Source organism: Drosophila innubila (genome assembly GCF_004354385.1).
Source record: "Drosophila innubila isolate TH190305 chromosome 2R unlocalized genomic scaffold, UK_Dinn_1.0 1_C_2R, whole genome shotgun sequence".
Lineage (NCBI taxonomy): Eukaryota > Metazoa > Arthropoda > Insecta > Diptera > Drosophilidae > Drosophila > Drosophila innubila.
In genome coordinates this window covers 24,398,277-24,412,873 of record NW_022995374.1, presented here as the reverse complement: position 1 = coordinate 24,412,873, position 14,597 = coordinate 24,398,277, and the positions used below count along the sequence as shown (strand labels likewise).

Genomic DNA, 14,597 nt, shown 5'->3' with positions numbered 1-14,597 from the left:
CACAAGTTATAAATCAATTTGCAGCTATAGATTGTCGATGATACCACCAGACCCAAAGGCCACAGAAGGAAAGCTCAAAATAATTACGAATGAAAAGCAAAACCCTTTAAACTATAGTTTTCCACTGATGCACATAAGCTGCTTATGCGTGTATGTGTGTGTGTGTGCGACCCCATGTGTGTGTGTGTGCGTTGCATGATATTTTAATTAACAGTTAGTTAAAAGAGTTTTTTTAGCATGTCGCCGCTTGAATACTCTTTACAAGAAAATTGCATTTAAAATTTTCGACTCATGGTATCCAAATCCGAATCAGACTTACTGAAAATATTTTACTATCTATATTTTTATTTTGACAAGATTTTGAAACAATAAAGAGAAAATCTCATTATCTTTATTGAGTTAGTTTAAAAAGTTTTGAAAAATTATTTTAAATAAATAACAATTAAATAATTCATGGTGAAATTAAATTAAAATGATTATAAAATAATACTTAGAAAATACAATGTCAAAAAAAATTAATATTTGAACGAAATTGACACTAACAGAAATTTTTTATCGAACCGAACCTTCTCTAGAATTTTTAAAGCTTGCAGGTTAACTATAAAAATCTCCCCCTCAAATCATTTATTTAGCTGGTTACAAACGTATGTAAGATCTGATACTCCTCACAAAACGGCGGCTGCATAGGGTATAATCAAAAGACGACGACGACGACTGGTCAGTTGGACTTGGCGTCAATGCGGCGCGACAAGCGGCATATCGGACGTTGGGATTGGGAAGGGGTTAAAGCACGTGCTCTACGTGTGTCTCCAATGAGGTGTATATGTGTGTGAATTCGTGTGGGGCATTTAGTTGGCTAAACATAAGTTTAGAGGCGCTGTCAACGCTTTTCGGAAAGGGAGAAAGAGGGGAAAAGGTGCCCATATCACGCTGTGCGGCATGCAGCCAATTAAGTTACTTCCTTCAGCCGATCATTCATTCACTTATTCATGCATTCACTTTTTGCATCATCATTCATTTCGGGTCGCTTTTAAGGACTTCGAACAGCTCCAGGACACACCTGCAAAGGCATCTAGAAAATCAACGATAGTCTATATAATTTTCCTTTAATTTGGAAAATGTGTCCGCCTAGCACCCACCGCCTCTGCAATAGACGACGCCCCCTCTGCGCCTGCGCCTTCACTTGGCTAGGGTTCAATGCATCCTTAACGCGAATATTTTTTCTTTCTTTGCTGCCCACTGCAAATGACTTTGGCCACATGCTGAGGCGCAACTGAAACTGCTGCTTCTTCTTCTGGCTGCTGGTGCTGGCTAAGCTCAGCGCTTTTCCACTTTTCCGCTTTTTTACTTTCCGCTGTGTCTGTGCATTGTCCTTTTGGCATCATGTGGCGCCGCTTGTTGCACACAGCGCAACTTTTGCATTATGAAATTGTAAATGTTGCCACATACACTTCTAAAAGAAAGGCAGAAATGGAATAACTTACACTAGGCAGCCAAATTACTTGAAGCCGCATTGTGACTAAACGAAAGAATATGCTTAGGAATATTCCTTTGTTTAGAAATGAATCAAACTTTATCCATCGACATTTCCAGAATTTAAAGTTAAAAAAAAATACTAATACTTAAAAAACTAATTCTTTTTCGAAATCTTCAGAGAAGAGCTTAGTTTCAGTTAAAGCAAAAATTGAAGTTGCTTTCGTCGATGGAAAAGTATGGGAATGCAACTTCATATTTAATCGATTAACTTTAGACTAACACAGAATTATGCAGCTGGAATTTCTTTGACAGTAAAATAAGGAAAACTATGCTTAGATTCCCTTTGCTAAATAATGGTAATTTTGTAGAGTCAACCTATGTTATCCAGTGTGAATTCCAACAATGTTCCTTTGAAAATGTGACACAACTTATATACATGCTCGACTTGTTCCCTTTGAAACAAAGCACAAAATAATTTTCATTTCGAAATGTAAACTTTTGTTGTCCAGTGTTGGGAACTCCTATAAGAGAAAGAGAAAGAAAGCCAAACAGCTTAGAAGTTATGCTTTGAAACGAAAAGCAAATAAAGTTTTCATTTCAAGCCATCAACTCATGTTGTCTAGTGTTACTTTAGTTGGCAGTCAGTAAAAAGGTTTAGAAAATGCCTCCACAGATGGCGACCAGCTTAAGTTTTTCCCCTAATGCAACGCGCGACTTTCGTACAGTTTGCTTCTTGTTTTCGTTTTGTTTTTCGATTTTGATTGCATTTCGTTGTGGCATGAGGAATTAAATTCTTATCAACGCAGACGACTTCATCTTCATCTTCTACTTTATCTCCCCCGCCGTTGCAATTCCCCCGTTTTGCAAACGCAGCAAAAGAAAGCTTATTGTTTTCAGCGTAAAAGATTTGTATATAAAAATAATAAAAGAATACGTATGCATATATATAGAGGAGTTCATTCGTTCCCTAGTTCATAATCCACAACTTGCTGACAGAGACTGAGGTCAGAGCTCGAATTTCTTATCAATGTTGCTGCAGAGCTTTCAACTCGCCGCCAATTATATTTGTATTTTTTTGTGTGGTGTTCAATTATTTTAATCGTATTAAATTGCGAAATGAATTAGTAGACAGTTTAAAATTTACGTTTCATAACTTTTTGAAAATTAAAGTGTATTTCAAATTATATTTGTATATATTCCTTCAACTGTATCTATATTCCTCTCATACTCCCAATATAACCGCAACACTATTCCATATTCGTACAATACATATATCGATTCATTCTTCTCTAAGTTATTCTATCTCTTCTGGACACTAAGAAAATTACTGGGTCAGGTAAAAAAAATATGAAATGAAGCTGTAGCTTATTGCAAACCTAACTAAGGTCAGTTTAAGGGTGGTTCGACGAGGGTTCATTTTCAATGTGGGAACTGAATTCATTTCTATGGATTTTATTAGGTTTGTTATTGATCTGATGTGATTTTCAGCAGCCCAATCTCAGTTCACCCCTGAGATCTGAGGTTAGGTTGGACTGGGTTGGATGTTGGATCAGGTGGCAGGGTGTCCGGGTGGTATGGTGGACAGGTCGTGTGCCTGTCGTGTGTTGCATAAGTTGTGACATAAATAAGGGATGAGTCTCTGTGTGGCAGCCCCTTTGTTGTGCCTCCTTTAGGCATCGTTGCGCTTTGACAAACTGTAATCCCCGCGTGCCATAAAAATATGGATTTTGTTGCACTTTCCGGATTCTTTTCTGAATTCAGTTTCGTTCTGCTTCAAAAGATATTAAAAAAATAGAAAAGAAAATTCATATTTCCAGAATTAATGGCCAGTTGTTAAACTTTCAAATTGATCTATGCATTTCACAGTTGGCTGCGACGGCAGTTCCTCCCCCTGCCGATCTCTGCAATCGTTTGATGTTTGGTTTTTAGTAGCTGCCGTGCCCCATGTTGCATGCACTCCGCTTTGTATACGCTTTAGGCCTTAGGCTGTGTCAAAGAGCGCAGCAGAAAAATAAATTTATGATTTATCGAAAGCATATGCTTTCTTTACGTCTCCCTACTCCATTTCCCTCTCTCTATCTATCTCGAACTCTCCCCTTGCCGTATCCACAGGAAGTTCAGTGCATTGCAAGAGCTTCTTGTTGTGGCAGTTGAAGTTCTTTCTTCTTGTGTTCTTTTTGAGTGCAATTTTTAAGAGAATTCACAAACATTTCCCATTATTATTATTGGCTTATTACAAATAATCGTCGTATTTGAAAGTACTTTGAATCATGATAGATCTTGACTCTTAGAGTGAAAAACACTACAAAGTTATTCTTGATCAGCTTCAACAGTCGATGCAATCTAGAAAGGTCCGTCTGTCCGTGTAATCTCAGAGACTCTAAAGGCTCTAGAATTGGGAATAAGACGCGTATTATCCCCAAGAATAAAGTCTACCACACCCACAACTTTAGAAGTAAAACGTTGTTTTTTGATGTTGAACGCTCCATTTTATTATCAATAACTTTTATAACTTTCCTTCTTTTTAGTTTAAATATGTCTATGGGAACAATCGACTTTCAATCGATTTCATGATATTATGACTTCAGTTTTTCTTTCGTTGTCGTTAGGCATTGCCTACTGTATACATTGTTGTCTCTTCTCTGCCTAATGACAGATGACATTGAACACAAAACACCCTTCGCTACACCCTCGCAGCGGATCAAGAAGACAGATGTTTCTTTTTTTCCCATTGCAGCTGTTTGCAATATCGAGTTCTTTCAGTCCTTGGGGAGCTTGAAGTCAAATCATAGTCATGGCACATAGCACACATTAAAATTTATGACCTTAAAGCGTTTTTAGCTTCCGCATGCGAACACGCAACATTTTGCGGCAAGCGGTAAGAAAAGAAGTCAAAAGGTTGTCTATAACTTGAACTAATTGAAACTAAAACTACTAACATGAGACAATTGCAACTACGAGTATTATTTAAAGTAGACACACGAATACACACACTTACAGTACAGTAAAGACTCTTAAGAAGCACTCAAAATATTAACAGCGCCACGGGGAGATTCATTCTTAGGGAAACTACGTATATGTGCCTATATAAGGGGAATTATAATTTAACAGCATTAAAACAAATTAAAGCGCCCAAGCGGAAGTTGCCACAGGCGGCAGCATGTTGCAGCAACAACAAGAGTCTCGAGGAAGAACTACTCCAAAAATAGCTGAAAAATATGAAAATTGATGGCAACTTTCTCGACACCAAACACTGAATTATGCCTAAGGTTAAGTGTCGCTGACAGATTTTGACACATGAGGCTGCAACAGAAAGAGACAGCAGCTTGTGTGGGAGAAAGAGAGAAATAGGTAGAGACAGCAAATCAATTTAATCTTTCAATTTTGTTGCATCATTGTTGATCTATGGGCAGCAAATGGGAGAGTAAAATGCTTAAAGTTTCAAACTGTAATCAACGGAATTTTAAGTCCTTTGCTAATTAACATATGTTGTTGTTTTTGTTAGCTAGTTGTTGTTTTTAGTCCTTGTATGTCTGCTTGGATTGTATATAGTTGCAACATCTGCTCTGTCTGGTCTAACTTCATACCCAAAACATTGTTGCAACAACTTTCCAACAACTCGTTGGTTGTGCCGCACAAATTAATTACCTACACAAACAGACTCATACACAACTGACAACGCTTAGCCATAGAAAAACGGCATTATTTCTATACTCCTGCTCTTTCGGCCTCGGGTTACGTGCGGTTCTTTCAAATGTGTTGTGGGATGGGGAATGGAGTGGTATATCGAATACCGTGACTGCTTTCTTCATTGTAATTCTTTCAATTGAAATTAATGTTTTATGGTTTCATGGCGACCACACAAACACACACACATATAAAACATTTAGTTGCTGGCCAGTATCTGTGTCTTTCGATTCCCCATGACCATTGAAGATGGAGAGAAAAGAGTATTTTAACATTGTGGAACTGTAGACTGATGTACACCATGCGTATGAAGAAGGTTCGGTTCGATATTTCGAACAAGTTTTCGGAAAGGTTCGCGGAATAGCACCCATTAACACAGGACTTTGATGTATACCATATTTAAATTAAATACAAAGTGTCGCAATTGATTTAAGTTTTCTTTAATATTTAAAGCCAATAAAAAATTGTAATAAATATAAAATATGATTTATTTTTTCTTTACAATTTTTTATTAAAGTTAGTTAAAATTAGTTATAAACCAATTTATTGATCCCAATGTAAAGCGTTATGGGCTTAAAGTAATTAGATACGTTTTGGGGTATCTCCAAGTCGAGCACACTTTGATTTGTTCTTCGTTGTCCTCTTTCTTAACTCATTTTCTAATGCTCGATTGCAAAATGAAAATGAATGAGAAAATTGTAACTAAATTGGTTTGCAGGAAATACGCTGCTCATTCAACTGACCTCATCCTGTCTCCGTCTTCCTGTCTATCCTCTACTTATTCCTCTTCCCCTCCTAATTCCCCTCTGTCCCTTTATCCATTGGAGCTGTCGGCTTTGTTGTCCACTCGCAAATTGCGCATTCTTTGGCAAATTTCCTGTTTATGCTCCATAAAATCCATTGAAGCGTTTAATATTGCCAACTTGTCAGACGTCTCCGTTGACTACGTGGACAGAGTGTGAATCGTTGACAAGTGGATGCATCCTCAATGTGGGTGGCGTCGTTGCCGACGTTACCAACTGTGATTCCCTAACGCTGACTCATGGCCAGGCCAAAACCAGATACTTGGCAACCTCTAAATGTCAGTAATTGGCATATCCTATTGATCAGAGATTAATGACTATTGAAAGATAGTCCAATTTCCATTTAAATAACACTTAATTTAACTAAATTATTTTAATTAAATTTATGGCACTCGTTGTAAGTTGATACGTAATAATGTAACTTACATTTTTGTATGTTTTTTACGATATATATTTTTTGAGTCGCCATCATAATTTTTTATCAGTTTGTGTCGCCACAAAAAGTGGGCCACGCCTCAGCTTTTGGGTGCCAGCCTGTCGCAGATTACGCAATGTAAGCCCCTCCCAACCCCTTTCCCCTTTCGACCCATTCAACCTTCTCCTATCGCTCCTCTCAGCCACTCGAAGCTGCCACTGCCACTGCAGGCGCATCCCACGCTGGCAACTTGCAACGCTGTTATATGTGGCGCCTGCCCAAACGTTGCATGCAACGTTAATTGAATTTTCGCTTACAATAAAAAAAATAAATAAAAATACAAATAATAAAAGTCTTAAAAGAGTCAAAAGCGTAATAAGTACTGCAATTGCTGCTGGCTATCAAAACGAGTTTTCATTTTTGCCATTTTATCAAATTCGTGTCAATAATTTTCCCTCATTTTTTTTGAGTTGCTTTCGAAAATATGTGTTGATTGCACCTGCCATTCGATTTATGCGTGCAACAAGAGCAGCAATAACAAAAAAAAAAAACAAAATTTAAACATAAACATACTTATTTGAATGAACGACTAATATACATAACAAATAGCTTTTGCTCTACTTATCTATTGAAATCAATCTAGAGATCATGAGCGAAATAGTGATAAAAAAAAAAGATATTCCGAGCCAGTTATTTTAAAAAATTATAATAGTTTCTAGTCTAGAAAGGCTAAGAACAAAATTAGTATAATTTTAATAAATAAAACGTTATCGGAAATTAAAAGTGTACGGATAACGCATTATCATTCAACAACTTAACTTGGGTTATCCACCATAATATTTCTCTAATCGCTGCTGCTCCACAGACATAGAAAAAATCATCTGTCGACAATTCCCATGGACTTACCTGTAAAAAGATGGAAAGAGAAATCAAATTAAATATTATTCTATAATTATAAATTACAGCTAATGTGTGGACATAACCATCGGGAGGCGGAGCTAGAAAGGGAGGGAGATAGATAGGGAATACAAGAGGTTGCTAGATAGAAATACAATTTGTTTTAATGTTTTTTGACGTCAAATCTAAAAGTTTTAACATAATGTTTTTTATTGTTGCAGCCACGCCTACGCAAAGAAAATTTTGGAAAGGGGAAGAGAGGCTTTTTTTTAGGGGAGGCACTGATAATACACGTAAAATTTGTGTGTGCACAGCCGGTTGGCAACAAATCATGGCCATGAAAAGTGCCATCAAAGCGTTGTAAATCATCTGATTTTGTCATGGGGCATTATTATTTATGGGCGGGTTCAACAACACTCGAAAGCCATTAAAAACAAAAGGTTTGTCCGGTAGGTGCCAAAACCTGAGCACCGTTAATGTCCTTAACAGGACTTACTTGCTTCCAAATGCCCAAAAACAAATTCAAAAAAATTGGAGAAAGAATTTTTTGTTTAAAGAATGCTTTTCTGAATCATCCGAAAAACTGAAAATCATTTGCCATGACTTTTATGTGGCGGCTTCCCGTTCGCTGTGTTTAATGGCATGACCCAGACCCTCACTCTTCTACACTCTCTACCCGTACTTTCCACTCCCTCTCTCTCTCTCTCTCTCTCTCTCTCTCTCTCACCGCTGACTGTGCGTCAAAACATTTGTCGTGTTGGGGCCAACCACAACGGCAACAACTCTGGTATGTATCTGTAAATGTGTCTGTAACTGTATGAGTATGTATCTGTATCTGTAGATATATAATAAAGTGAGGCTGTTGAAAGTCGCATTAGTTGGCATGAAAGAAAGAGAGAGAGAAATGGGAGGGCATAAGGCAGTCAGGGGGAAATGTTAGCTGGCAAACGTCTGTTGCAAATCGTAAAAATATTGCGAGCATTCAAGGGCTGAAAGCCTGGCAAAGTTGAGCACACAAACAACTAACAGCTGAGTCTTTAGCCCTCAGTTGAGTTGACGGGGGCAGCTAAGACAAAATCGATAAACGCTGAATGAATGCTGTATGAATTATGTGTCTGACTAGGAACAAACTCACTCATACACACACACTTGCTTAACAGCTTCTTCTCTAGCTAAAAGTTCAACTGCCACTCGTTGCACCCTGTCGAACACACTGTCCACCTCTTCCCTACTTCTCTAACCTCTTTGCTGATATTTCTACGATTTGGCGTCAATTTTGTATTTAATTTTGCAGTCGCATTAGATGTTTGTTTATTATTTTTATGGTCAGCCCACACACGCATTTGATGTTGCCACTGCCCACAGCGAGTCGCCACAGTGACCGCATTCGATAGGCGCCCAGTTGCATTTGCAATTGCAGTTTCAGTTGCAACTGAAGCTGTTGAATTTGATTCGGGGGCAACTCTAGTCAAAATATGTTGCGGTAACTGTCAGTGCAGCAAGTTGGTTAACCAAAATCGACGCATTCTGCTTTCAAATCAATGTAAAAGCGAAACTACAAAACAACATCGCTGAAGGGAGAAATTAAGGGTAAAAAAGAAATAGAGATATCAATTTCAATTGATTTCAAATAAATTATTTTAAAACGGTAAAGCGCTTTAATATTATCAGAAGAAAAGGAGAATATCATAAATAGTTTTTTTTTTAATAGTTTTCTAACTATTTACAGAAATTTACTCAAATTCCTATAGAGCAGATAAAATGTTCAGCAAACGACTTTAGTTAACATACAAAAATAATTTAAACATTGCCTTGATAGTATCAAAATGTAAATAAAATCATATATACTACGAATCTGAATAATTTCAAAACAATCGACTAAAACACAATCAAATTCCAAATTCATGATGGATTATATCGACTACAGTTGCAGCTACGTGACTGTTGTGTAAAGTGTTTGATTGGTCGAAAGGTAATTTTCAGTGCATTTCAGTTCAGGTCTAATAAGGAGTCGAGTGTCGAGAGTTGAACTCTAACCTGACTAATTCCAAAGCTGTACGGGTCCGGGGCAACAACTTTCATAAATAGAAAGCGTGGCCGTACGTAATGCGTTGTGGATGTGGCTAATGCCCAGTGGCAGTGCATGATATCGACTCGGTCATAAATTGTGAGTGCATATGAGTGTACTCACATCACATTTATTTATTACAGGGCCTACCCTCTCCACTATTCACTGCCCCACTCCTAGCCTATAATGGGGCACGCACAACTCCAAAACAAATTTTCGAATTCAAAAAAAAAAAAAGAAAAAACTATAAAATTGACCCTCAAGACAGCACCAGAAAGTTATCTATAGATCGATGGTCGGAGCACAGTTATCAAGTTTGTTGTTTGTACGCAGATATGGAGGGGAAATAAATACAATTACTTTAAGTTGTTCGACAGAGATTTACCCTGTAAATGTAGGAAAACTTAAATATCCTTAGAATAAATGATCAGATGCGCCAGTAATTTAAATGCTGCGAAATAAATCAGTAAATGATGACAAACTTTTAACATAAGATGGCATAACTAAGAAATATACTGTTAAACGTTAAATTGTTTGAAAAGGATTTAGAAAAATATTCAATTGGAAAGGTTCAACGCTAGAATATTTTCAAATTAAAATGGGAATCAAATGTGGGGTGGTTCAAATAGTATTTTATATACCCTATATCCAAGGATTAGACGATTTCTATTAAAAAAAAAAATGCCCAACATCTAAAATTTTATTTAAAGGGTATTCAAAATGTAGCACAACAACATTCACTCTCAAATGTTGATAAGGCAATCAATAAAACAAATAGCACAGTTTATTGAACCAGCGAAGGGTCAGAGAAGACAATTAAGTGAGTTCGTTGGGATTTTTGTAAAGAGACTGACTTCGATTTGATGGGGAAGAGTATTTCTCAGCTTTGTATGTTAATTTCTTGCTTAACTAAGATTAATGTCGTGTTTTTTTGGGGTAAAACTCCCGAATAGTAGTTCTATTGCTAGTCAAAGGTATTAAAGGCTTTTGTTTGTACTTTGTCCGACGATAATGTGGCAAATATTTACAGGTAAGTTTCAACTTGCCTTGACTCGAGAGAGTCGTACATTGAGACTGGTTTCAGTTGGAAAGAGACTTTGGTTGTCAGTCCCAATATTTTATATCAAAATATTTACACAAAAACGCCAACACCAAGTGTTATTTGAGGTGTGTGTGGCCCTGAACTTGTTGCAGGCTGCAAGATTATAACACGCCACAAATGCAAAAAAAAAATAAATAAATAAATAAAATAAAATAAAAATTTGCATATGCCAAACGCTGAATACGATTACGACAAGTTTTGCATATAAAACATTCGTTGATCTGGACAAAGTTTTAATTGAATTCGAAGGCCTTAAAGTCTGAACAGAAGAAGGAACAGGGAGGGGCAATGTCTTTTCCATTACTTTGACTTAACAGCACATCAATCACATTTTGGCAGCTGAGAGGGCTTTATCTATCCACACTCTCCTCCTGTCACCCCCTCAGTCCGCTGAAGAGTTCTGAGACGTGACTTCCGTTGTGGCAACTTAGATCTGTTTGCCCCTTTTGGCAACAGCCTCGCACTTTCCCCCACTGTGGCAAATTATAAGCTACTCTCAGACATTTCTCTACTAGCATATACTGAAACAGTTCTTGCAACTGTCGTGTCAAACACTTGCTGCAAAAGTTCAAGTGCTTCTGTCTCTTCTACTTCTGCTTTTACTTACACTGACTTGTTTCTATTTGTTGTTATTCTAACGCGCAATTTCACGCTGCTCCGAGCAACAATTCGGGACAACAACTTGCCGCAGCGTGAGGCATTCATGTCTCTGGCTATCGCCTTTGCCTCTGAAAAGACTTTAGGCTAATCGAATGTAAAGTTTAACTCGGCGCATAACTGTCCACAACTTTGATTAAACTAGTTGGGAATTCTAAACGAATAGATTATATATATGTGTATTTATGTTGAATAGATAAAAATTCATACAGGTTTTAATTTATAGATTTTTGTTTTAAATTTACTATACGGAAAATTAAATTAAAGTCAGAAATCTCCAAGATATAAGCTAAAAAACCTTACTTCACCTGTAAAATGTTACCTGAGTACCTGTCTAGCTTCTATGGTTTGGACATGGTTGGAGTTTAAATTTTAGCGGGATTTAGCGTTTTCCCGCTAAACAAGAGGTAGAACAAACATTTCTAGATTTTCGAAAAGGAATAAATCCCCATCATTGCATAAACCGTTTTTAGCGCTTTGATACAGACAAACAAACTGACAAGTTTCAGTTCGATATTTTGTTAGTTAGGACAATACCTTGCGATCGGTTATAACTCGATCTGATCGGACAGTCGTAGCAAATTTTCCATATTAGCCGTATATATTGCTAGTCGCCTTTCACACCCTTCGTGCTGTTCTCGTCACAAGCGCGGAATGCCGTCCCGAGTGATAAAATTAACCAAATTATTCAAAATTTATTTTGTTCATTTTAATTTAGATCACACCGGAATTTATTTCAATAATCATTTGATAGGATTGGTATTTTTAGACTTATTTATCTGCGTTGTCTGAGGGATTTCGCAAACTTTGCTTGACATCTACGTCCAGGTAAGACTGGAAATCGAGCGCCCAGCTGACGGTCCCAGCAGACAACTTCACGTTGAACATGTAGCTTCCTCTGGGTACAGGCACCTTGTCAAACATATCGTCCTTCAGCACAAAGTTTTTAATAATAATACTACCCTGTTAACTCGATTAGATAATTAAAAGCTATTATCGATAAAGGAATCAAATGTATATACTCACACTATAGGGGCATGTATGGTTCAGGTTTGAAAATGGCATGAGTGCCCGATGAAAATAATAAAATACATTAAGTGGATTTGGATGCTTCATATAGTGACAGTAGTCCAAGGTGACGTTGAAGAGAAATGGGTGATATCCATTCAGTTTTTTCCATACGCTATAATTCACCAAAACCCTCTTCACAGGTGGCTTAAGAATATTGAATTGCAGATTCAAACCAACAATACCACGTCCAATAACCTTTAGTTTACAGATCGAGACCTCAACCAACGACTTATCCAATAATTCACATTTAATATTCGTGTGACGAACATGGCAAAGTAATAAAGGGAATGCGACTGAGCAAAGAATCCAGATCCTCATTTTATAACTATAATCGAGAACTGTTCAAATCGGTTTAAATAAATATTTCTATGCCCATTTGTGGAGGTTCAAATACGATTATAATTACAGTTAATCACATGGAAACTCGTTAAGAACTCGTTATACATTATCAAAAATTATATTAAAAAAGCAAACTGTTACCTCTGTTTACCACGAGTTTGGATAATATATTTTCCCTGTTCTCTCTTTAGATCCAGTGTCAACTTCGCATAATTTGATGCCCTGGCATGTAATTACGTATATGATCCGCATTAGGGCATGGCTAAACAAAAGCTAAACTTGGCTCTAACGTATGTAGATGGGATGTTGTTGTCACTTAGATAGTTACGGTCTCAGGGTCTCGATGTTTTAGTCTCAATGACAGGCCCAAGACAACCGCAATTTGTGTCATTGCCACAGAACGTGAAAAGTGCAGTCGAGTCTCGGTATTTTACCACCTCATTACAAGATTTGCATATCTGCCAGACAACTGCATACAACAAATGTGGAAGGAAGTCAGAACAATGACAATGTTAGCAGTTAGAGTCGAGACAATGTGAGATACGTTACGAACTATGATGCAAATAGATGACTACTTAGCATATAAATTACGCTATTATACTTGAGACTCACTCAATCAATAAACACAAGTAATTTTCTCAATTAAGCTCTTACATTCTACTTTTCCTTTGTATCCGTAAATGTTTCAGCGATGTTTATAATGTCGATTAAGTAAAAAGGTTTTGAATTCAACTTTGTGAAGTATTCTTAAACATTGCAGCTATGATTTTACTATTGCGATAATAACATAACAAAAAATAATACATTTTTAATAAAAAGTAAACACCCTTTTTGTCCTATTTAAATAAATAGGATTCATCGTTAAAACTATTTCTTAATTTGGTACAGTTGAATGTGTAATCAGTTAGTCAGTTGGCAGTCATTAACTCTGCGCCACCAAAATAAAAACACGACCTAACGTCAACACGGGCAGTCAGAGAGCCTGAATGAAAAGTTGGCCTAGTCGACAAACAAACGCTGACAGCGCTTCGGCTGTAAAGTTACGCAGTTATTAAGAGTCAAGTGTTTGGCCAACACAACTGAACTGGAATGCTTGGCCTGGCCTGGACAGAGAAGTTGGCTAAAAGAGATGGAGAAGTAGAATAAGCGGCAAGTGTTTGCCAGTAGCACATAAAGTTTAGCGTTTAATGGGCCGATTGCTCGACTGAGACCAAGTCACATTTTAAGCATTTTATGCAAATGTCAACTGCGACACGTAAATTAGCGCAAGAAACTCTCAAACTCCACTCAACTGATGCCAAACTGCAACTGCAACAACCTGAACCTGACAGCTCAATTGAGGATGCCACCCGAGAAATAGACTGACTGAGAGTGAGAGAGAGATATAGATGGGAAAATGTCTTTACCTAGAGATAATTTTCATTAATCAGAAATCGGGCGCGTCATAAAGTGCACAAAATAATCGCATTTTTAGCTCGCAGACAATGATGAAAAGACAGACAGCGGGTTCAACAGCTCAACAGATCGCGAACAGCCTATTATCTATTACCTATTCCCTCTGCTCTTCTCCTCCGTCTGCTGCGCGATCGGACCATGGCTATGATATATGCAGCACTTAGTACCTACTTAAGTTGTGCGATCGCGAGCTGCGACGAACAACGTTTGAGATAAGATCACAGCAACTGCCAACAAAGATCGTTGACTGTGCCCATGTGCACCATGAACACTATGGTCAAAACGGATACATTGGCAAAAAAAAAAAAAAAAATTTAATAAATAAATAATTTAAAAAAAAAATGAATAAATAAATAAATAATTTAAAAAAAAAGAATAAATAAATAATTAAAAAAAAGAATAAATAAATAATTAAAAAAAAGAATAAATAAATAATTAAAAAAAAGAATAAATAAATAATTAAAAAAAAATAAATAAAAACAATAACTAATAAAAATAAACAAAAATAAAATATTAAGACATACAGATATGGATATGGGAGCTATATGATATAGTGAGCCGACTTTAATCAAACTAATACAATTTGTGTGGCTTCAGATTTACGCTTACTACGTATGATGAACCGAT

General features: G+C 36.9%; 2 protein-coding genes across 3 annotated transcripts in view; both read right to left on the bottom strand.

Moving 5' to 3' along the window:
• Nucleotides 1-14,597, bottom strand: part of LOC117784856 (neogenin) — a 44,408-nt gene that overhangs the window by 21,645 nt on the left and 8,166 nt on the right. The gene's annotated exons all lie outside the window — the stretch shown is intronic.
• LOC117785765 lies at nucleotides 11,877-12,494 on the bottom strand. Its single transcript, XM_034623981.1, is given in 1 exon segment — nucleotides 11,877-12,494. A coding segment is annotated over 1 exon segment (618 nt).